This window comes from Syzygium oleosum, unplaced genomic scaffold, assembly GCF_021117445.2.
Source record: "Syzygium oleosum isolate NSW1041296 unplaced genomic scaffold, Sole_v2.1 Sole_v2.22, whole genome shotgun sequence".
Classification (NCBI taxonomy): domain Eukaryota; kingdom Viridiplantae; phylum Streptophyta; class Magnoliopsida; order Myrtales; family Myrtaceae; genus Syzygium; species Syzygium oleosum.
This window is the reverse complement of record NW_026607506.1, coordinates 3,779,297-3,803,463: the sequence shown is the minus strand read 5'-3', so window position 1 is coordinate 3,803,463 and position 24,167 is coordinate 3,779,297. Positions and strand designations below refer to the sequence as shown.

At 38.1% G+C, this 24,167-nt stretch overlaps 1 protein-coding gene across 2 annotated transcripts; it reads left to right on the top strand.

Moving 5' to 3' along the window:
- Positions 1 to 2,673: 2,673 nt before the first annotated feature.
- Positions 2,674 to 23,442, top strand: LOC115669675 (uncharacterized). 2 transcript variants are annotated; one of them, XM_056321208.1, is made up of 39 exons: positions 2,674 to 2,868; positions 3,579 to 3,654; positions 4,157 to 4,256; positions 4,596 to 4,703; positions 4,978 to 5,094; positions 5,590 to 5,740; positions 6,754 to 7,001; positions 7,087 to 7,269; positions 8,521 to 8,597; positions 8,676 to 8,793; positions 8,939 to 9,022; positions 9,390 to 9,485; positions 9,600 to 9,701; positions 10,733 to 10,801; positions 11,953 to 12,048; positions 12,157 to 12,264; positions 12,808 to 12,921; positions 13,103 to 13,186; positions 13,312 to 13,440; positions 15,154 to 15,352; positions 15,515 to 15,658; positions 15,825 to 15,868; positions 17,279 to 17,362; positions 17,473 to 17,541; positions 17,626 to 17,702; positions 18,035 to 18,104; positions 19,566 to 19,715; positions 20,118 to 20,183; positions 20,360 to 20,504; positions 20,623 to 20,687; positions 20,782 to 20,847; positions 20,974 to 21,067; positions 21,465 to 21,501; positions 21,628 to 21,685; positions 21,805 to 21,915; positions 22,063 to 22,130; positions 22,592 to 22,658; positions 22,744 to 22,812; positions 23,103 to 23,442. In XM_056321208.1, the coding sequence occupies exons 1-39, from the start codon at positions 2,805 to 2,807 to the stop codon at positions 23,193 to 23,195; spliced, it is 3,900 nt and encodes a 1,299-aa protein (XP_056177183.1). In that variant the 5' UTR covers positions 2,674 to 2,804; the 3' UTR covers positions 23,196 to 23,442. The 2 variants fall into 2 exon arrangements, with proteins under 2 accessions (XP_056177183.1, XP_056177185.1); XM_056321210.1 differs by lacking the exon at positions 2,674 to 2,868 and adding an exon at positions 2,953 to 3,443 and having other exon boundaries at positions 3,578 to 3,654.
- The last annotated feature ends 725 nt before the right edge of the window (positions 23,443 to 24,167 follow it).

The following is a 24,167-nucleotide window of genomic DNA, read 5'->3' as shown; positions in this document are numbered from 1 at the left end:
CGTGCTTGCATGGACTATGGAGCATATAAGGGGACTTTTATGTAATGTAGATATCCGTTTCTCGTTTTCAAGATGCAAAACCGCATTGGAATCTATCCTTTTTTTTTTATATATTTTTCATGTTTTTGATAACGAACAATATCTTGAACCTTTTCCTGCTATGGAGGTAGCTCTTGACGTCATGGATTTTATCGGTTCCATTTGGGGCGAGTTTGTTTTGGAAAAAATAAATATTTTAAAAAATGTTCTCTAAATTTGTACGATTTACAAAAAATGAATAAATAAAAAATATTCTCATCGTTCATGAAAATTTTTATATATAACTTATTGTCGGTAATGAAAATATCTTTCATTCATTAATTGTTTCAAGCGATATAAGCAATTATTTTCGGAAAAATATTTTTCAAATCATTTATTTTCCGAGAAACAAACGGAGCCATAGTTTTTATTAATTTAGACTCCGTTTGTTTGCGCTGATTTGAAATATATTTTTCTAGAAATGATCGTTTACATTGTCTAAAAAAATGAATGAACGAAAAATATTTTCATCATCCATGGAAATATTTCATGGGTTTAATTGGTTTCGCGGAAAAATAGATGATTTGGAAACATTTTCCTGAAAAAGATCGCTCGTATTGCTTAAAAAAAATAAATGAACAAAAACTATTTTCGTCATTCACGAAAATATTTATACATAAATTGACATCGATAATAATTTTTTTTCTATCGACTAAATTATTCAAGCTATACAAGCAATCGATTTTAGGCAAACCATTAAAATGGAGCCTTGGTAAGTAGTCATCTCTCGAGGTGCATCTAGAATTGATACTGCTCTTTGCAAACGATACGAAATCAAGTTGCAAATTATAGATCCATTGATCGGATTCCTTCTAAGTTAAAATGATCACGACAATGGACCATCGTTACCCATATAGCTCATTGGCTCATCCATGCGTGCCAGTTCGATCCGATTTTCTTCGCACTAATGATCACCCCATCGAGACGATAACGCGGTACTCGATCGCTACCAATTTTTCCTTGTACTCTAGCGATCGAACATCCCTCCAATCAAAATCGGAATGATTCATTTATCTCGAATTAAATTGTTTAATGAATTCAATGCAAACGTCGCTCTCGTTTACCAAACTCTATACCTTGAATTTAAAGCCACATCAACTCCCACATTCTGCAAATCAAGGGTCGGATTCTGTGCACCGACTTTTGCGGCACTAGATTTTCTAGAAAAGTGGGGGGAAATCCAAATAACACGATTTAGCACTGAGAATGTCAAAACAACCGCAGACAGCCGCAAAAAATACAGTGGCAAAAAAAAAAAAATTTAGGGTCTCTTTGGTAAGTGTCCACTGAAAATTTTGTTTATTGAAAAGAAATAAAAGTTCCAATTTAAAGCGACACGTATATTTTTTTTAAGAGTTTGTTACCATTAGAAATCCGAAAATAGTACTCCTTCATAGAATTACCTCAATCTAATTTGATTTCACGAAAAAATCTCAAACCTATATCTCGCGACACGTTTATCCCGAATAAGATTTTCTTCTAACAAAAAAGAAAAGAAAAGCAAACTGGTACGTCGACCCAAATCTATTCTTTGTTATCATTGCTCCGATATCCCGTTTTAAATGTACACGTGTTAGTATTAGTACATGTTGCGAACTACTACAGGGAAGATATGATGTGGAGAACGACAAATTGAGCGTGGAAAACTCACTTGTATTGACACGCACGTATTTTAATGGAGGACAGAGTTGGGTTAGGGAAACTGGCTTGGGATTTTTCTGTCGGGACGAAAATATAGTAATATCGATTTGGAATTTTTCGCGAGGCGAAAATTAGTTTGGGAGATAATGATACAAATGGTTCATGAACTTTGGCTCCATGTACAATGTGATCCCTGGACTTTTAATTTGTTCGATATGATCCATGAACTTCAATTTAATGTGCAATGTCGTCTCTGAACTTTTAATTCGTTTGATGTGAACCCTGAACTTTCAGTACATGTTCAACGTAGTCCTTAAACCATATGGAAAATGTTCAATGTAATCCTTGAACCATATGAAAATGTTCAATGTAGTCCTTCCACTAATTCAAGATCATGGACAGCATTAAACATTTTCATATAATCTAGAGACTAATTTGAACGTGCATAAAAAATTCAGGGATTACATTGAACAAATTAAAAGTTCATGAATCTTATTGCACATCAGGTCAAAATTCAAGGATCATTTATGTCATTTTCTCCCAGTTTGGCAGGAATATGCCACGAATACTGGTTCGAGAATTTTAACGGCATTAATTTTTTTTCCCTGTTTTTTTTTGGGCGAGCGTCTCGTGGATAATTCAAGCCCGCTTGGCTGAGAAAAATCGAAATGCGTGGAAGCGGTGGAACAGAGATATTCGCACCCGACAAACCAACCGAAAGCAAAAGGGGGGCATACCTGTAAATAAACGCCAAAACCGGGGGCGTAGTAGCACTCGAGCGATTCATAATAATCTCTCTCTCCTCGGCCCGTTGAATCGGGAAAAGCGAGCTGCTACGACGAGACGAGCCTCGCCTCTGCACTGGCAAGGCAAACTGAGTCCGGCTCAGTTCAGCAACTATAAATACCCGCTTTTGACTCGCTTTCTCTCTCTCTCTCTCCCTCTCTGCTCGCTGCTGCTGCTGCTGCTGCTCTCTCTCTCTCTCTCTCTCCCTCTCCTCGACCTGAAGGCGCGGTTCGCGTTCCGTCGTATGCGGCGGAGGAGGAGAAGCTCGCGAGGCGGCGGCGGCGACGGCGGCAACGGCAATGGCGGCAGTGGCGGCAGCTCTTCCCCCGAGGCTCCTTCTCGCGCTCGTCTCTCTGTTTCAGGAAATCCCTCTCGTTCCCGTCGCTTCTCTTTGTCGTTTTTCTCTGCTCTCTCTCTCTCGAGTTTTTTTTTTTGGTTCGGTTTTCGCTTCTAGCGGCGCGAGTTTTGTCGCGTTCGGATTCGGATTGCTTCTTCTTCTTTCTTCCTTTTTTTACGAGGAGGAAGTACCCCGTCGAATATGCGATCGTGCGATGTGCGTGCATTCGTCGGTTGCGGCGAATTCGCGTTCTGAATCCGGAAAATCGATTGTCGACTGCCTGTTCGTCTGAAGCTCGCTCTCTCTCTCTCTCTCTCTCTCTCTCTCTCTCTCTCGCTCGCTGCCTCACTCACTCGTCCGTCAGCGTAGAAGATGGTTTGGGCGAGAAGTAGTCGAGCTGAGTTCGGATTTCGCCTGAAAGAGCGAGCGTGGCGGCGAGGCGTCAGTCGTTTGGTTTCTCTCCTCCGTTTTTTTCGTCTGTCGAACGCATAGGACAGCTTGGAATTCAGAGGTTATGAGTTAAATTTCGAAACTTGCTCGCGGGAGTTAGGAATTTCAAGGAGTGTTGTTGCATGGCTTGTGGGGAGGTGACGAAGCGTTGGTGTGTCTGCGTATCTAATGGGTTCTCGCTTCTGTGGGCTTTGGCCTTTACAATTCTAAGTTACAGGATTGAAGAGAATTAAAAAAACACGTCAGTCGGAGGTGACTGAATTCCCTTGTTCTGTTCAAGTGCAGGTTTTATTCGCGGCATTTGCAGTCGGCGCGGCCAAGCCCGAGGCGCGGTTGCTTTTGACATCAGATGCGACATCTGGGTGAGACTTTAGTGCTCATTTGCTGGGTACTATTTCGGTTTACCGGGAACAAGGCTCTGATACGGCTAGGTTGACTTGTAAAAATAATCAGCGAGCTTCTTTTGGCACTTAAATAATGATTGGAACTCGATTTCTTCAATTCTCCCATTCGTGGAAGTTTTGTGTCTTTCAGTTGTCCACTGCTCACGATGCGAGTGTTCTTTGTCTTGTTATTTGGACGATGAACAGTTGATATCAATTTTCAGTCAATGCAGCCCAGTTGAAAATTTTCTGTCTGATGTTTAAGTAATCTGTGTTGTTGATTCATGATGCCTGATGTTGAAACACATATAATTTTCCTTCTTATTGCCGGCATCACTGAGGAGGGCAGCTCCTCAACACAGTGCAGGCATCTGAACATTTCTTCACTCGTTTCTGCCGTATTTTGCATGGTTGTGACGGCCCATTTTGCCTTGATTCTATCCAGAGCGGAAATTGTTGTTAACCACATGCACTTGTTCAGGGCACGACACTCTGAAGAATATTGTGCTATGTATGACATCTGTGGAGCTCGATCAGATGGAAAAGTTCTAAACTGCCCTTATGGCTCTCCATCTGTCAAGGTATTTTGAAGAATGTTGAAGCTGAATTTCTGAATCAATTCGGCATTTCCACGAATTAAGATTTTTGTATTTCTTGATGATTTCATTCGCAATCCTCACTAATATTTTTGTCATTGAAATTTGCATTAACTTTTCATATTCACTTCACGGTCTTATATCTTGCTCATGTACCTGGGTTAGTTGATTATGATTACGCAGGCAATCAGGTATATCTTAGGTTCTGGTTCAATTAAATAGTAAGGTCGTCCGTTAGTTAGGATGTCACCTTGTCTTTCTGGAGCAGTAACTTAGCTTCACTGGTTTTAATGCCTCCTATGACTTAAATGCATTTCATTTCAGCCAGATGATCTGCTCTCATCGAAGATACAAAGTCTCTGTCCGACAATTACTGGGAATGTTTGTTGCACAGAAGCTCAGTTTAACACACTACGGGCACAAGTCCAACAAGTAAGAGCCGTTCTTCTTCATAATGAACTCAGACAATCGTCTGAGAAATGAGAGTCGTTATCTCAATTCTGTATCTCTCCTTTGCTCGAATACGTCAAAACCATTAATTATGGCCACAACATTTGTTTCCAGCAAAATAAAAAAGAGCAACATTACTGCTGCTGCAGTTGACATTCTTCAACTATATTCACTTCTTTATTTTGGTTATTTGTTGCCTTTTTAAATAAGGATGGGAAGTATGTATAAATGTTAATTCTTCTACGCTACTTGGCAGGCGATTCCTTTTCTTGTAGGCTGCCCTGCATGTTTGAGGAACTTTCTGAATCTCTTCTGCGAACTTACCTGCTCTCCAAATCAAAGCCGTTTCATCAATGTGACTTCTATTTCAAAGGTGAGGAAATCCTACTCATTCTTCTGATTATATCTTAGGCGTGGTCTACCCCCTGCCCCGGTTTTGTTTTCCACGGCGAGGGACTGGTCTTTGTCTAAGTTCAGTTTTATTTATGGAAAGGACATGGAATATATTGTTTTTCAAGTTTCTTAGAAGGTTTTTGATCTGTGTCTAATCCCCACAACAACACTTGGATTGTGGATGCTTGTCAAGGGTGACTGCATCATGAATGCACTGCTTTATGGTTTTCTCCAAGTATATAAGTGTAGATAGGGTGGTGGACAGTAGGTGCTATACTAAGTATCGTTTATGTTTCATCTTCTTTTCCTACTCTTAACTTTCGGTTTCTCTTTTTGAAAGTCAAACTCCAAATTTGCTATTTTGAAGTGGAAATGTTAGGTTCACAGAAATCCTCGGTGTGGTTGTTGGTTTCATATACATAATTGCAATATGTAGGGAGTAAACATTCCATTCCTAATTTTCAATTTTTTTCAGGTTAATAACAATTTGACCGTGGATGGGATTGACTTTTATATAACTGACGCTTTTGGTGAAGGGTTATACGACTCTTGTAAGGATGTGAAATTTGGTACGATGAACACTCGAGCTATAGAGTTTATTGGTGCTGGGGCTCAGAATTTTAGAGGTACGTTATGTAAAGAAGTCATGCCTAAGTCTGTACGCTTGTGCGTGCATTTGCGTGTGCGCGTGCGTGTTCATTACAGATGTCCTAAAGCTAAATGTTTCCAAGTAGAGTAAAAGAGCAAGATGTTGGCACATGAAATTTGCTTGAGAAAAAATTAGGCGGAAAAGGAGTTAGTTTGTCGGTGAACAAGCTGCCTCAACTGCGTCAAAAAACTTTTTCCACCCATGGATATTGACTTGCATCTTTAGGAGAACATTATATTCACGTTTTTTTCTCGCAAGCATGACAGATGCTTCTGGAATTTGTGCCATGTACTTCACTCTGTTAGCTATTGGTAATTAATTCTGCTTCTTAATGACTTTGTCAAATGTCAGGGGAGTTAATTTGATGCGTTTGATAATTGACATTATCACGTCCAATGTATCCTTGGCACTTTATCTTGTACAATCGATTACACAGTGGATGGTTTTCCAAATGGAATTTTATCGAGTAAGATAAATTGGGGGGAGCTCTCTCATGTTTAGTAGGTGCTAATTATTATTTCAAGAAATGTCTCTCTTCGTACCATCAACTAATTGACAAAATTTAGTCGAGGCAATTTGGTAGGAGGGTTACCATGGCAAGGACTTCAACTTTGCTGGGATGCAGAGATTGCCAGATTGGTTTATGGAACCTATCTTGATGTTGAAAGTGTCTTTAGGGGGTGGAGTTCCTTCTATATTTTATGAGAATGAGGTTGAAGAAGAATACTGATGAAGATAATATGCTGTTGAACATGACTGCCTACATCCTAATCCAATGAGAAAATTTGCTTTTAAATGCTGATGACGTGCTTATTTACTTTTTATCTGAATCAGACTTAACTTTGAATGGCGTTGAGGGCAATGCTTGTCTGTTTTTGGTATATAACATGCAGGATGCCAATTATCTGTTGAAGGATAAACACGAACTATTTACAAATGCTATGCTTTTCTCCTCGAATTCTCGCGCTTATATGCAGTTAATTTTGGCAGAATGGTTTGCTTTTATTGGAAGACGAGCAGGCCTTACTGTTCCTGGTTCACCTTATGCCATTACGTTCAGGCCAAATGTGACAGAATCTTCTGGAATGAAGCCTATGAATGTATCTACTTATTCTTGCGGTGATATCTCACTTGGCTGTTCTTGCGGCGATTGCCCCTCTTCGGCTGTCTGCTCAAATTCGGCTTCTCCTACCTCACCTAAAGAAGGATCTTGTTCAGTGAGAATTGGATCTCTTAAGGTGAGAGAATGACACACACATACTATCATTTTGGTGCGTAAGACTTCAATTGCACAAACTTACTTTCATGTATCCAACAATACAGGCCAAATGTATTGACCTATCCCTGACAATACTGTACATCATTTTAGTCTCTGGGTTTTTTGGTTGGGGATATTTCCATCGAAGAAGAGAACGGAACACAGCTATGAGGAAAGCATTGTCAAATGTCACAGATGACCGGTATCAAAATACAGGTCGGCAAAAGAATGAGAACCTTCCCATGGAGGTGGGTCACTCTGCGTTCCACTAAATATCGAATTTTTGTTACATCTTGATAATACATTTTAGTTTTTGTTTTGCATTACTAGTTCCTATGATCAGTTGAGGCAACTCATTCTCTCCTGTGCTTTGCCACTTGCTTCGCTATGTCCTATATACTATTGACTTTTGATTAGTGAACATGTTTTCAATTGGCCTGCTATGGTATTTTCAGATATTTCCATAATCTAACCATTGAAGGTGGTTCAACCGACAGATTATCTGCTTAGTTTTTCTTGTAGTTTGTTTAGAAGAGTACAACCTATAAGATTAAGTAAGATGTTTTGGACCTGTTTTCTTGTAGTTTGTTAAGAAGAGTACGACCTATAAGATTCAAGTAAGCTGTTTTGAACCTCTATGCTTAGAGAGGATAGTAAACAGGGAAGAATACAGAGCTAATCCATCGTCCATTTAATTCCTTGACTTCCCGTCCATTATGCCCTTTTTCCATTGTGAGAGTGTTTCATGCCTGGTTTTGTAAATTGTTGCCAGTCTGATATAGTTACTTGTGGGTATTGTGATGAGGGTGTAATTCGCACAGGTTATTGTATATTACTTGTGGGTATTGTGAAGACAGAGCCATTTGATATTGTTAGAAAATGGCCATCGAGCACCATGCACAATCCAATCAAAATAAGCCCTCCAACTGCTGAATTAGTTATTTTATGTTAAGGGTGAAAGATAGTGATTGTTTAGCTAGAAGATAGTGTAGCACTGTGAAGTTTAGGGTGGTCTTTCAATATTCTGTTTTGGATTTTCCTATTTGTTCTCATTTTGACTTAGAGAAGGTGGTCAATGTTTAAACCTCAATGTGCACTCGGGACCAACGCTACAGCCATTTAGTTGCTTCTTTGTTTCAAAGATGTTACTATGCTATAAATAATTGTTTGATGGCTGGCTGATGACTAAGGTGGGTTGGTTTGTTTGTGTGGCTGCACCCTAATGATGTTTAAGGTCTTTCAGTGTACTTTTGCATAAACTTGACACTAGTTCCTGATTTTTAATTTCATCATCGCTTTTTGTCCAATTACGTTTTCCTTGTGTCTTGATGTACTTTGCAATCTTATTGAGTGGTACTTATATGTCATCGTTTTATCCATGTGGTCCAGTAGGTTTGAGATTGGCTTCTGTGCTTTTTGGAAGATCCTGTTATTGGTATCCCCTCTTTCATTCTAGGCGAATTTAAGAATGGTGTTAATACTTTATTGTTTATTGTCAGATGCTTGAGGATGCTCCCCACATAAGAAACGGGGTGCGACTTTCATTAGTGCAAGGATACTTGTCGAAGTTTTACAGGTTTTTTTCTATGCCACTAATGAATTTAGGCTTCTGCACTCAACGACTTTGAATTTCTGAGTGAGAGTTTGATTTCAGGAAATACGGAACATGGGTTGCTAGAAATCCCATCTTTGTATTATTTACATCACTGGCTGCAGTCCTTCTACTTTGTTTAGGTCTAATACGGTTCAAGGTGGAGACAAGGCCTGAGAAGGTGTGTATTAAGAATTCTCTGGTTCTTATTAATAAGATTCTGAGTTTCAACCGTTTTCTCTTCTATTGTAACTTTTGCGTCTTTCTTTGGTTGCTATAATACTCCTTATTTTCATGTTTATCTTCCTTATTCTTGCTTCTTTCAGCTATGGGTAGGGCCTGGAAGCAGAGCTGCAGCAGAGAAACAATTCTTTGACAACCATTTAGCTCCATTTTACAGGATTGAACAGGTTCTCACTGCTATTTAGACTGAGGGTTCTGCCTTCGAACTTTGCATTTGGTTTCTGTGAAGTGACTATATCGGCTGCACCTGATTGGCGAAAGCTGCTTCTTGTAAATTGATGTCACATAGTTTACTTATTACACAGATATAAAACAAACTTTAATAAGCGTGTTTTTGTTATGCTGCTTAGACTTTCTATTTTAATTCTAATGAAACGATAGGTTACACTGTCATCCTCAGAGATTTACATTCAGTGTGCAATTTTTTCTTATCTGGTTCTTTGATTTGACTGGCCTGGCGTAAAACTGCTCTTTTATTTAGCCTAACTATGTTTGAGGCTGAAGGAACTGATTGTCCTGTATTTTTTTGCCCAGCTCGTCTTAGCAACTGTTCCAGATGGCGTGCATGAAAAATCTCCAAGTATCCTTACAGATGACAACATTAAGTTACTTTTTGAAATACAGAAGAAGGTATTTATTTCCTTGAAGAGTGCATTTGTCTCTTGCCAATTAGTTGATCATATCTTTAGTTTTTTGATTTGCTTTTTCCATTAGAATTTTCATTTATTTTGTTGACCTTTCCAGATTGATGGTATTCGCGCCAATTATTCTGGATCCATGATATCCTTGACTGATATCTGCATGAAGCCACTAGGCCAAGATTGCGCCACTCAAAGTGTTCTGCAGGTACACTTCGTTATTGGTGTACTCAAGGGAATGTCTCCTATTTTTGATTCCTGCCACATTGTACCGAAAGAAAAAATCATATCGAATACAGTTCATCTCATAAGTTAACTATAATTAACCAGTTAAGATTAAATCCGGCAAAAAATCAGTAAGTATTACTGACTTCTTTAGGAAATAAATGATTTAAAAGCTTGATGACGCTTCGAAACTGGAAGCAAACGACTTGCATCATTTGTTGAACTAACAATATTTGACTTGCTATTGCTTGCTGTAGCCTCTGTGTGGTAATGGATTGATTCTCTATGTCCTCATTATTGGTTTTCTTATACCATCTGATGTTTGTATATTGCTGTGTATGGATGTCGGGGATGTAAGCAGGTGTATGTATGTGAAAGACAGGTTAGTTTGTTGACTTTTGTTGTTGTTGATACAATGGAAATTTAAATCAATTAGATAATGCACTCCAATTCTGAAATTGTTGACATTTGATGGGCTCAATGCCTCTTGAAAGACCCCTGGGTCTGGGCCAAATCATTGAATTTAATGAGCTGGTTACTCCTACAAAGATTGTGTCCAGAAAACCACGTGGTCCTACACTCAGGATTTAGGAGTTCAAATTTTTGACAATCTTGCAGGTTTCTCATGAGAATATGTACGTGACCATCATGTGGGTGGTTAAATTTGGCTGAATTGCATCTTTCACGATGCTTGTGCTACTTTTCTGGCCAGCTTTTTGCCTTCAAGCTGAAACTTCAATATAGCCACGCCATCAGTGGACATACTGAACTTGCATCAACAAGTTGTTATGGGTGTCGTCATTGTTGTAGCACAGACAAATACTGACAATACTAATCATTAGTGTCAACATAATGGAATTTGATGTTCTTATCAGTAGTTACCACTCATGGAACCTGTTGCTGACGGTGGCAACTTGCTTAAAATTGCTCACTTAAGTGTTTCTCGACTTAACTTGCCTTGTGGTCTTGATGATATTTGATGAAAGTTTGTATTTCTTCTTTACTGGCATACAGTATTTCAAGATGGATGCAGAAAATTACGATAGTTATGGAGGAGTTGATCATGTTAGCTACTGTTTTCAGGTACTTTCACCTGTTTTCCAAGCTAAAGAAATTGTTTTTAAACCCTTAATCATAAGGTTGGATGAATTATATTAAGATATCCTTGAGGTTTCCTTCACTTCCTTTGTCGGTACTTGGGGGTAATTATCCATTCTCAAATATCGAAAGTTTTTGGATTTTCTGCACAAGTTTACTGAACTTGATGAACTATTCATGTTGATGAGTGATGTGGACTTTCTTTTTTGTTTGATTTTAGTTAGTACAAGTAGTGCATATGAAGTCGACAAAAAGTAATGGTATAGTGATTGCACTCAATGGAACTTGACTGGACTGGCTGGTTCAACTGGCATGAACAAAACCTGAGCCAGACTGGTTATTCTGCAAAACCAGTTGCACTCGCTTGCTGTTATTTGGGCTGTTAGGCAACAAGTACCAAGAAGCCCACCCTCAAAGCAAATGCCTACCACGATTCCAACTATGGGCCCGGGGAACGAGAAAATACATATCTGCCACCAATGGTGGTCAATCAGCTGATGCATTATATGATTTATTTCAAAATTGTTAGGCCCCCAAATTCAAATCTGGCAGGAATAGTAGAAAACTGTAGTCATGTATTTCATGAGTACTGCATTTTATTAGACAAGATTTTTGTCACCATTTGTGAAGGTCAGAGGTTGTGTAAATAGGCAAACAAAAGATTTACTGTCTGATAGTTGACCCCTGATAGAACTTTTTACATGGACCCTCTCACCTGACCATTAGGATTACTCACTTGGTTTTCAAAATGCTAGATTTTCTCGTGGAACCAGCTAACGATTTGACGAACTTTCTTTTTTTCTCTTGTTCCAAAAAATTTGTGGATTACTAGTTATAGGAATTCGTGAGATAGCTATCAACTGTGGAGAAAAATTATGCCTGCTCAGCATTAAATTTAAAACATTCTAATTCCTGCATTAGCTCTTTATACTTAGATTGTACACTCGTTTCTGATCTTATAGCAGGCGTAGGTTTGGAGCTCGCTCATAATTTTCAAGTGTTTACTATAACCATTTGAGTATTCTGGCATATGCAAACCATTTTACTTAAAGCATGATGTATATATTTTCATAGGTATTATTGATCGCTGAATGCAAAATTTGAAAACCTTTTGACATTTATGGGCTGTCTTTCAGCATTTTACATCTGCAGATGCATGCATGAGCGCCTTTAAAGCTCCCCTGGATCCAAGCACTGCTTTAGGTGGTTTCTCTGGGAATAACTATTCAGAGGTAAGATTTGATTCTTTAAATGAGTTGAACACCCTATTCATTGGTCAGGGTAAAAGAAGGAAAAAAAATGGGAATCAATGTAACACTTTAACAATGTCTTTGGAACAGGCCTCTGCATTTATAGTAACTTATCCAGTGAACAATGTACTGGATAAAGAAGGCAATGAAACTGGAAAAGCAGTAGCTTGGGAGAAGGCCTTCATCCAGCTAGCACAGGTTTTCTTTCATCTAATGAAAACTGAAAGGAACCTTTTTCTCTATTTTGTGTTGGACATGCATTGTCGACATTGCATGCTCTGATTGATACTATCGGGTCAGAAGATATGTTATGATGGCAAATCTTGATATGAGCTGTTTGTTATGTCTCTTAGAAAATGTACGCATGGCTTATATGAGTACTGAACCTTAGTGGAATAACAAGGTTCACTAGTTTTTGCTGAAATTTTCTATCACTGGTAGTTTTGGCATATCAAATAGAACAGCACAGAAATTCGCTCGAAAGTTTCTAAGCATCTTTTCATCTGTAAGCACTCAACTAGTATATGGAATGTGGGTCATGGTAAGTCATCAGAGATCTGACAGTTCTAGTAACAAAACTCTTCTCCTTTATTATGCATCTGGAGAAATTCACTAAAAAAAGGCCATCCTTTTTACCCAGTTGGATAACTAATAAATTTATATCGTTTTCATTTTAACTGCCACTTAAGAGTTTAGAACTCTGTCTTCATTTTTTTCATCTTCTTTTCCGTTGCATGGCAGGATGAGTTGTTGCAGATGGTGCAGTCCAAAAATCTGACCCTCTCTTTTTCATCTGAAAGCTCCATAGAAGAAGAATTAAAAAGAGAAAGTACAGCAGATGCCATAACTATACTGGTGAAGTTTTTTCTCCTAATAGAAACAAAACTGAATGTGATAATAATTCCTTTTCGTTTTACTTTGTGGACCACACGGCCTGTTTTCACTTAATTTTATCACTGCCTTTGAATAGTCCATTCTCAAATCAAGCGGTTGAATTTATGCTTCACTAATTTTTGTCATGTACCTTTTGTGTCAGATAAGCTATCTTGTTATGTTTGCATACATATCTCTGACTCTCGGAGATGCACCTCGATTGTCCTCTTTCTACATCTCATCCAAGGTATTTCTTGTTTGTTGTACCAATTATTGGTATAAATTGCAACATTAGAAGCATCTAATTTTAGTTTTGATGATACTAAGTTACAGCTAATAACTTGTAATTTTTCATATTATTTGTTGGATCAGGTATTACTTGGTTTTTCTGGGGTGGTTCTTGTGATGCTCTCTGTTCTTGGATCAGTGGGATTTTTCAGTATATTAGGGGTGAAATCAACATTGATCATCATGGAAGTCATTCCTTTTTTGGTCCTTGCTGTAAGTCCTATTCTTCACATCTTTTTTAATTTATGATGCTTCTGAATAGAACTCAACATTTGGATTGAATAATGTATCTTAAACTTAAGTATTAAGGTGAATCTTCGATTGAAAAAAGAACAAGTGCAATGATTCGACATTTTAAGTACAATTGTACTCATTAAGGCTGATACTTGCTAACATTAGCTACTGCATTAAGGTAGGCATTTTTAGCATCAGAATGTGTCAGTACAAGGACCTCTTTGCATACGTGCATATCTAGACGATGTGATCGCTTCATCTTTCTGAATTTCCAATATTTGTTTCTACTGCCGAACACTGTAGTAGAGCATCCTGGCACCCTCTTCACTAGCTTCTGTGAAACTTTTGTCATTGACACACTTGTTTCAAGTCTGCATGACACTACTCAATTGCTGCTGAGCCCCATAATGCATGGTTCGGAAGCTGAATTCTGCTTCCTCTGTTTCTTTCACCGAGAATTTCTATGCCCAAATATGTCCTGCTTAAACAAGCACCAAGAAATTTTGACCAAAAAAAAAAAAAAAACACCAAGAAAAGATGAACATTCTCAAAATGCATAACAGTTTAAAGGTCTCTGGACTGTGAAAACTTTTATGATCACTACAACCACCAAGAGGTGTGTCATCCCACATCATTTGAATATACAGTTTCAATGGATATTAATGTAGTCATCCTCCACCTAATGGCATTAGCTTTTGGTTTGGACTTCTTAACATGTTATCAAAGTATATTTTCGCATCTTTCATACTCCATTTTAAGTTTATTCTGCTTGTAGTTCCCTGTTTTTCAACTCCACATGTGTTTTTCATATGATTTCAGTTCAGTTTGCACATGAGAGGGGGTGTTAAGTGTTATCTCACATTGTGGATGTTAAGTGTTATCTCACATTGTTCAAATACAGGTTTCAATGGGCCTTATATGCATGTAGTCTTCCTCCATATGGCTTAAGTTTTTAATTTAGACTTTATAGCGATCAAATTTTTGTAGGGGCAATTTCTTCAAGTTCCATAACATTTTTTTACTTACATATCCATATCTCAAGCTCTATCGTTATATAGGCTACTTGCAGATTGTTGATATCATTTTTATGGTACGATATAGTAATTTTTTCCCTAAAAAGTTGACATACAACTTGCATATTGGGTAAGATCTTATTCATCCATCTATCGTGTATAGGTTCATTACTTACCTACTATTGACTCTAGGTTATAAGAAGGGAAAACACTATTCTCTCAATCACACTTTGCAATCTCCTTGATATTTGGGTTGTGTTTGTTTCATGGAAAATCAATGATTGGGAAAGACTTCCTGAAAATGATTGTTTGTACCGCTTAGAAAAAGTAGTCAATGTGAAATTCTTCCATTATCAGCGACTATCTCTGCCTAAACATTTTCATTGATGATGATAATATTTTTTTTGTATTAATCTTTGTAAGGAATACAACGATCACTTTTATGAAGACATTTTCTAAATCATTGATTTGTGCGAAACAAACACACCCTTGGTTCTACTTAAGGAACTTAAATAAAAGAAAGTATTATGACAATTGATGGAATGCAACATATAATTGAAAGGAATTTAACAAAAAGACCGCTTTCTTTTCTTTTCCTCCTCATTATAACTCAAGGTAGATAGTCACTCATGTGACCAGTTTTTTGGCTTTGCTGAAGCTCATCCTTACTCCGTTTCAGGTGGGGGTGGATAATATGTGCATTTTGGTTCACGCTGTGAAGCGGCAGCCACTGGAATTGCCATTAGAAGGACGAATCAGCAATGCACTCGTTGAAGTTGGTCCTTCAATAACGCTGGCTAGTCTGTCTGAGGTGCTAGCATTTGCTGTTGGGAGCTTTATCCCAATGCCAGCATGCCGTGTGTTTTCCATGTTTGCAGGTTCTCTTTGATTTATAACCTATATTTTTTTGGGCATATTTATAACCTATATTGAGTAGCACTAGACTAGAGTGATTTTTCTCCAAATACTTGACTAGATTAGCTTTTCTCCACTTTGTTAGACCTAAAGCAGTTCAATCTCCGAAATATGTTCTTTTGCAGCATTGGCGGTTCTCTTGGACTTTCTATTGCAAGTTACTGCCTTTGTCGCATTGATAGTTTTTGATTTTTTGAGAGCTGAGGACAAGAGGGTTGATTGTTTTCCTTGTATAAAGGTTTCTTCATCATATGCTGACTCTGATAAAGGTAACGTCTGTTCCATCATTATCGTTATTGGATATTTGGGTGCTAAAATTAATTGCACCTATGAATTTTTACTTACCTTCGTAAGCACTAGTTTTGTCTTTCTATGTTTTTTTTCCTCTGAAATTTTGGTATGAAGTTTGATTGAATCAATATAATGGAAGTGTAGGAATTGGGAGAAAAAAGATAGGATTGCTGGCCCGATACATGAAGGTAAATATCTGTTTAATCATGGTATCCATATTTTTTAAAGGCTGCTGTCCTGCTTTACTATTGCAACTGCGTTAATTTATTATTTACTTCCCCTAACCCTCAATTAGGGGAAAAATAACTTTTGGAGTAAACGTGGACTTTCTTAAGTTCCACAAATATGACATTGAGGGTTGGAGGGGTAGTCCTATTACCCATTTAGGGGACTGGTGTGAAACGTGTACCTTACTTTTCATCAGCCACGAGATGCTTACTATTACACAATATTCATCCTTGTCTGCCGATTCTTGTCTTAGAACAGCTCTTAAATTATTTATTCACTTAGTAGATCAACTTATTTTTCCCCTTAGTACATATTGTCTATGTTTAGTGGGTCCTTTCTCAAAAGGTGCATTATGTATTAAAACGAATGTCTGGTTCTCTCAAAGGCAATAGTATATGTGGTCAGCAACGTGAACACAACCACAGACTGCTTCTCTCTGAAATCTGAACATGTCTTCAGTATGGGGAGGAAGTTAAAATTTTTCATTTATTAGCTAGGCATATTTTCAAAATGTCAGTTATGACTTGCCTGGCCATTATTACTATAGCCATCACGAGCATTCACTAGAAGTCTCTATTGCATCTTGCATTGAGACAAATGTAGTGTGAGAACTTTTCTATGATGATTTATGAGCTCATACATTGCCTACACTAGATATCTGAATAGTTTCATGTTTATCTCAGCATGCTTACATAAGCTAAACCGAGATAGATTTTTCGCTAGTGTGCCTTCATGTCAAACATAAATTTTTTTAACAAGATATGTCGAGCATAACTTGCCAAAGCTCTTTTCTTCTTTTTGCACAAACATATGAAGTTCACAGAAGAAGGTCCTCTCTCTCATGTTTATGAAGCTGGAATGTCTTATAGTGATGATACTTGAGGCCCTCGAGGCAGAACTTTTGAGCAGAGAGGACTATGCTCCCAACAAACTTTTCTCTCTACTGACAAGTTACTCTCAAATTTCGCCTATCTTGATTATTCAAGATAATTCTATGTTCTTAATTGATCGGAACTTTCATAAGACATTAAATGGATTAGTTTACACCTGTCAATGGTAGTGTTCTCTTGCAAGTCCTATGTTCAATTGGATGTTGCATATGATACTCTTGATTGTTCTATATGCAGTGTCGATGTCTTTCTCAATCTCTTCCTGGGGAGGAAATGGTTTTTCTTTAATGCAAAATGTGGATACAATGATTTACTGGTTAACAGGATTTGGTCTTAGCAATGTTTATATTAGTGTTTACCTATTTGAATGAGCAATTGATGGAGCTCCATAAGCATTGAGTAAAGCTAGTCATGCTTCAAAGGTTCCTCTTCATACCTGCTATGCCATGTTTCTCTGATAACTATTAAATTGTTCTGCAGGAGGTCCATGTTCCTATTCTCAGTCTTTGGGGAGTTAAATTTCTGGTTATCTCAGTTTTCGTTGCTTTTGCAGTAGCTAGTATTGTGAGTAGCTCTGTTCAATCACGCAACTCTTTTTCGTCCTTCTGGATTTTTGCCTTTGTATATGTAATGTAGTCTTACATGTATAGCATAACTTTTTTCCTCCTCTACAGGCATTGTGTACGAGGATTGAACCTGGTTTGGAACAGAAGATTGTTCTTCCCCGAGATTCATACCTTCAGGTTTGACTTGTCAAAAAAAATTTGATGCAGATAACTTGCCATAATGTGGTGTCTGATATCTCAATCTTTTTTTATGCCCCACAGGGATACTTCAATAACATCTCGGAGTATTTAAGGATTGGTCCACCTCTATATTTTGTTGTAAAGAACTACAATTACAGGTATCTCAACAAGCGCTGACAATTTGTGCACAAGTCATTATGAATTATTAGCTTTGCAATTCTTAGTATGTGGGTCAATGGATGTTGCATCCCTAAAATAGATGGATATCATACTTACTACAACCTTAGTTGTCAGCTTTGCTGGACTAGATTATCGTCATTTACTTTATGTTTTTTTTTTGTTGCTAAAATCGTCATTTACTTTATGTGTGCACCAATACTTACGATAAGGCTATTCTTTATTGCATACTTTGCATGTTAAAATCCTTAAACAAATTTTGGATGCTTCATGTCAGAGATCAATCCTTTTTTGATTTTGCTCAACTTTTCAGCTCAGAGTCAAGACAAACAAACCAGTTGTGCTCCATCAGCCAATGTGATTCTAACTCTCTTTTAAATGAGGTAGAGGTTTTTTTCTTCCGCTTATATGCTAGTTTGGTAGTTGCTGATTATACTTCGCTTTACATATTACGTTCCTCTTTTTATCCTTATTCCATGCTGGTCTCTTTCCTAATGCTTAAAATCATCTCCAAATTATCTTTTGGCTGCAAGATCTTCACATTCTTTCACAGGGGAGTTTCTTGTCTTTCTTTTCTTATTCTTGTTTGGGTTTTCCCGTTCTTCTTGTCACACTATCCTTTGTTGGTTTTCTTCCCACCATTGGAGATCAGGTGGCTGTATAATCTAGTACCGTCTTTGGTGCCCAAGTCCTTTCAAGAGTCATTTTGTGTATCATACAACAACAAAAAACTAAGGTTTATCCCTCTAAGTGGGGTCAGCTGGAGGAATGAATTTTATCCCATAGCATGTGATTCAAGTCTCCTGTAAGCTCCAAGCGCTCCATATATCTTTTTGTATCAACTCCTTCCATGTCCTTTTAGGTCTTCCGCATCTTACCCATGATTCAAGACACATCTACTTTTTCATGGATAGATTAATTTCCAATCCCTACTTTTCTAGCGTGTCTGCATATCCTATGAAACATTATCTCCGCAACGCCCATTTTGTACACATGTTGGTGTTTAACTTCCCAACATTCTGGGCCAAAAGCACGGTCTTATTGCCGTCCTATAGAATTTTCCCTTAAGCTTAAGTGCCTTCGATTATCGCACGGACATGAGATGCACTTATCACTTTATCAGTCCGCTTGTTGTACTCCATGGATGAGATCTCTATTGATTTCTCCATCCCATGGCAAAATTGATCCAAGATATCGAAGTGTTCACTTTTTAGGAAGTTCGAGTCTTCAATTTTCACTAAGGTGTCATTTGAACTTCTATTCTTCCTGAACTTATCACTCCACATATTTGTCTTTGCCTAACTTAAATGAAAACCTTTACATGTTGTTACTGTATGATATAGTAAACCATCTATCATATGATGTTCCTATTTTTTCTTCACTCTCTTGCATTTGAAGAAAGTTTATAGGAAGTTTATTTCATTTATAGACATGATATGCTAAAAGGTGCATGGACTTATGCATACGAAGTTGCATATACTCATAGGTACGCGGAGGAAATTATGTCCCTGAAATTACAAAACATTTCATAAGACTGCTAATTGCATTGATTACGATTCAAATTTTTCTTCAGTTTGATGTCACTGTTGCCATCAGAATTTAGTCAAAAAGTCATGGAAAAGGGTTGTGATTATTGGGATAAGAGATGTTCAAGGGAAAGACTATATGCTGCATGGAATTCAGATTTTTAGGACACATAAGAGATATTCTGCAAATTATGTAATTGGCAGTCAAAATTTTCTTTGCAGCAACCTCAAGTCTTCCATTAGTCTTTTGATCACTCTCTAGATTGATGGCATTTACTTAAGTTTCAAAATTTAATTCTCTCTGGTTTTTTGCTGTAGATTGCTAGGGCATCCTTAGAACCAGAATCAAGCTACATTGCAAAGCCAGCTGCTTCATGGCTTGATGATTTTCTCGTTTGGATGTCACCAGAAGCTTTTGGTTGCTGTCGGAAGTTTACAAATGGGAGCTATTGTCCCCCAGATGATCAGGTCGCTGACTATAACAAGCACTTCATATGACTAGTTTGGCAATGGATGTATATTGTATAAAGGGGTCTTATAAGTAGTTTACTATATAATGTAGGGTTGTGATTTCCATGAGTTGGGCAATTCATAGGAATCCTACATTCTTCTGTTTATGGAACCATAGTCCGCTACTATGAATGATCATCTATGTAACAGAAGTCATTTGGAGATGCGATGTGGAGTTTCATTATACCAAGGGTTGAATAATTGGTCGAATCTAAGTTTTGATTTAGACCTGGTAGTACTTTATGGGGGTTGAAAATATCATTTTTCTTATCATTCTTAGATTTATCTGTACTTTTGTAGCATTAATATGCTGTTCATTGCTAGATATAGCTCTATTTACACGAAGTATTTTTTTTCCAGCCACCTTGCTGTCCCTCTGGTCAAGCTTCCTGTGCTGCAAATGGACTATGCAAAGACTGTACAACGGTAATGCAGGCCACATCTTGTAATTGGAGATTATTCTTATTTTATGTTTGGTTTTGACATTTTTAATTACGCAATAATGAAGGTGATAGGCAATTGGCATATCATACTCAAAATAAATGAAGTGGCATTTGCTCGTTTGATATGTGTAGTTGATAGCTATCTTCTGATGTTTTCAGTGCTTCCGTCACTCAGATCTTCAGAATGACCGGCCATCAACGTCACAATTTAAAGAGAAGCTTCCTTGGTTCCTTAGTGCATTACCTTCAGCTGATTGTTCTAAAGGAGGACATGGAGCTTATACTACCAGTGTGGAATTATTAGGTCTGTAGTCTGTAAAGCTAGACGTGGCCCTCAAGATAAACAATTAAGCATGGCTGCAGAGTGAAACCATCAATATGTGCTTAGTGAAAATAACTGGCTATTAACATGTTTCTTTTAGGATACGAAAATGGAGTTATCCAAGCATCTTCATTCCGCACATACCACACCCCCCTCAATAAGCAGGTTTTAATTTGCCACAACAGTTTCTAGTGCAGGATCTTTCCAGTTGTCTTTGCTTTTATAATGGAATCTGAATCTGTATTATTATCTATTGCAGGTTGACTATGTGAATTCGATGAGAGCTGCAAGAGATTTCAGTTCAAGAGTTTCTGACTCTTTGAAGGTAACAACATGCACAGCAACAATCAAATGACATTGGCTGTGGCAGCCCAGAGAGCTCCATGTCTAAGAGTTCCATACTAGCAGCTCTAATCTGATCTGTTATGACTAATATTCTTTCTCTGTGCAGATTGAGATTTTCCCATATTCAGTCTTCTATATGTTTTTCGAGCAGTACCTCAACATTTGGAAGACGGCATTGATTAACCTCGCTATAGCTGTTGGTCAGTATATTCAATGAACTCTACAATCAAAGCTTCTATATGCGTGCCTTCTTTCATGTGTAACCCTTTGACGGTCTTTATGACAAAGTCCATTTATCTGTTATTGAAGCATTTTATCTGACCAGTTTTCACACTACCCTTACTTGATGCTTGTTTATTTTGGGTTTCATTGTTGGTGCCTTTAGATATATCTGATTCTTGCACCGATCCGGAACGTGTCAAGATGGTGATAACCAAATATTCCGCATTATGCATTTTTTCGAAAATGGAATTAGACCAAGTCAAATATGACACTGTTGAGACTTCCCCCTTTGTGCTGTATTAGGCATAGTTATTTTACCTCTAATTATTTCTGCTTTGAACCTAATACCGATAAAATCTGCAATTCTTTTGACAGGTGCAGTATTCGTAGTGTGTTTAGTTATAACTTGCAGGTAAATTATCGGCTCTTCGTTAAATAGTTTCCTTTGTCCTCTAGGTTAAAAGGAGGGTTGTGACCAAACCATAGTTGTAGACTTGTGATTCTTTACACAAACTGCTAAATCTGACTCTATGTGCAGTTTATGGAGTTCAGCGATCATCCTACTGGTGCTAGCAATGATTGTAATTGATCTTTTGGTACTATCTCTCTTCAGTATAAATTTCTTCATCTGTGCGAAACAGTGTTAACCCATTAAGCATAGTTGTGTTTATTATGTTTTTATCGCCAGAAGCACTTATGAGATGGAAATCTGCAGGGGGTGATGGCAATTCTGAAAATCCAGTTGAATGCTGTCTCTGTTGTTAATTTGATAATGTCAGTTGGCATTGCTGTCGAGTTCTGCGTGCACATTACTCATGCTTTCTCGGTTAGCATCTTCCCTTCTCCATCTGTACATTCCTATCAATTACTGATAGTTACTTATCTTCCTTAGAGAAGGATTTGCACTGCCTCTGCTAGGCAAAGAAAATTTAATTTCTCCGACTTGATTACGGACAGAGCCCTTATGTTGCAGGTGAGCAGTGGAGATAAAGACCAACGCATGAAGGAGGCTCTAGTTACAATGGGAGCTTCTGTTTTTAGGTTCTCTTTCTTTTCTCTCCAAATGGATCCACCTACATTTAAAACAACAACCCCCTTCCCCCCAAAAGCTGCTTTCGCTGAATCCTGAACCTGACTGCAAAAGAAAAAGAAAAGACCATTGACATACTGGATCTGAATGTTCATTCACTTGCTTGGAGCCTTATACTGGAATGTAGATGAATTTATCCAAGCAGAAGGAAAAAAACAGACGAGGCATAAGGAGGAAGAAATGCTTAAGTTGCAACTTCTTGGATATGTGATGCCTCTATAGATTGTTAAATAGGTCATTCTTTCTATCTATAGCTTGGCCCTGTGTCTGATCCCGCTTTAGGCAATTCTTACGACTTATTTCTTGAACCGAAGAATAATTTGCAGTCCTACATTGGCATGGGTTTACAAGATAATCTTGGTTTGCTTTAAAGTAAGCACTACACCTTATGTTGTGAAACGTTCGTCTGCAGTGGAATCACGCTAACGAAGCTGGTTGGGGTCCTTGTACTTTGCTTCTCAAGGACTGAAGTTTTCGTGGTCAGTAAATGTTGTTGAGTTTTCCAATATGACTGATCTGTCAAGATTTTGGAGGATTTTCTCATGTTAGCTAGCATCTTCACAGGTATACTACTTCCAGATGTACCTTGCACTGGTCCTCCTGGGTTTCCTGCATGGGCTTGTTTTTCTACCTGTGAGTTTTTTTTTTCATCGGTTTTAAATGCTTTAGAAATCCGCTTCCTTTTTGATGATTGCCGGGCTTATCCATATGGCTTGCTAGGGAGAACAAGGAATTTATGCCCTCATTTAGAAATTTCTAATTAGTGTTGCGGCATATAGGCAGAAATTATCTTTTTCTCTTGCACACTGTCAGATCTGAGCTTTATAATGTCTTCCAATGGAAGGTGAAATGACTGCTGGTATTTACCTCCTTAAGAGGAACCTTGCGTAACTTCCTTGAGCAACTGCACCTTCTATTTGCAGGTGGTTTTGAGCATATTCGGTCCACCTTCTAGATGTGTGCTTGTGGAGAAGCAAGAAGGTCGGCCCTCGATTCAATCACTGTTCAGAACTTGATACAATTGACTGCGACCGCCACTCCTCTTTTTGTTTTTTTTTTTTGCAGCGATTACGTCATTCTTTTTCTTTCAATACATTTGAGTTTTTCGGTGTATCATTAGCGATGAAAAGTCAGATATCTTCCAAAAATGTAAATTATGTTGGAAAAAATGTCCCCACATGAAAAGGAACAGAGAAATGTATAGTCCTGCAGATAGTACTTGAAAGTCTCGGTTAATGCATTGTGCAAGGCAAGCCTTCTTTACCTTTGCTGGTAATGTCATCAGTTGTCCTATCTCTTCAAAGTATCCGGCGAGTTTACAAAACAGCCGGTTCAAAACTTCTTGCTGCAATAGAATGTCGGAAAGAAGTGTCCTCATGGTAATGCGCACATATAAGCGGACCCTTCCAACATGGAGGATTTTATAGCCGGTTGTATGAAAAGCGTTGGACTTAGGCGGCACGGAGAATCCAACGGTTGGCAGGAACCGATTAGACACGGTCCGAATTCGGTTATGCAAACATAAACACGGTCTATTTTGAAGTGCCTCTGATGTTTTGAGTGCTGTGTCGGCTTCTTTCCAGGACAGTCACGGAAGGACATAAAATATTGCAAGTCACTCACATCAAAATAGTCAAATTAGCGAAGCAGGATCCACGTTGCTTTCTTAAAGCGTGAAGGAGAGATTGACCTGAACGAAGGACAACCAACAAAACTCCAGGTTATGTAAGTGTAGAACACCTCGAGAGATGCCGGTACTTGTCGCGACCTACCCTCAGGTGCACAATCTAGGGGTTTGGCTAATGGATTACTAAGTCTAAATTTAGACCAGGCTCTCCCAAGCACATATTAATTCGCGTCTTAAAGTTCAAGTTTTTAACATGCAAGATCATTTCAATTAGGAATTGCCACTAATCTAATTTTGGTGGGTCGATTAAAAACCCAAATAAAGTATCGGGAGTTTTACTTTACTTCTACGAATCAGAGAT

Coding starts and splice junctions, on each gene's coding strand:
- LOC115669675 (XM_056321208.1), top strand. CDS start 2,805: ATGGCGGCAGTGGCGGCAGCTCTTCCCCCGAGGCTCCTTCTCGCGCTC. Junction 12,049..12,156: donor CTGGGAATAACTATTCAGAG/GTAAGATTTGAT, acceptor TCTTTGGAACAG/GCCTCTGCATTTATAGTAAC. Junction 12,922..13,102: donor CAGATGCCATAACTATACTG/GTGAAGTTTTTT, acceptor CTTTTGTGTCAG/ATAAGCTATCTTGTTATGTT.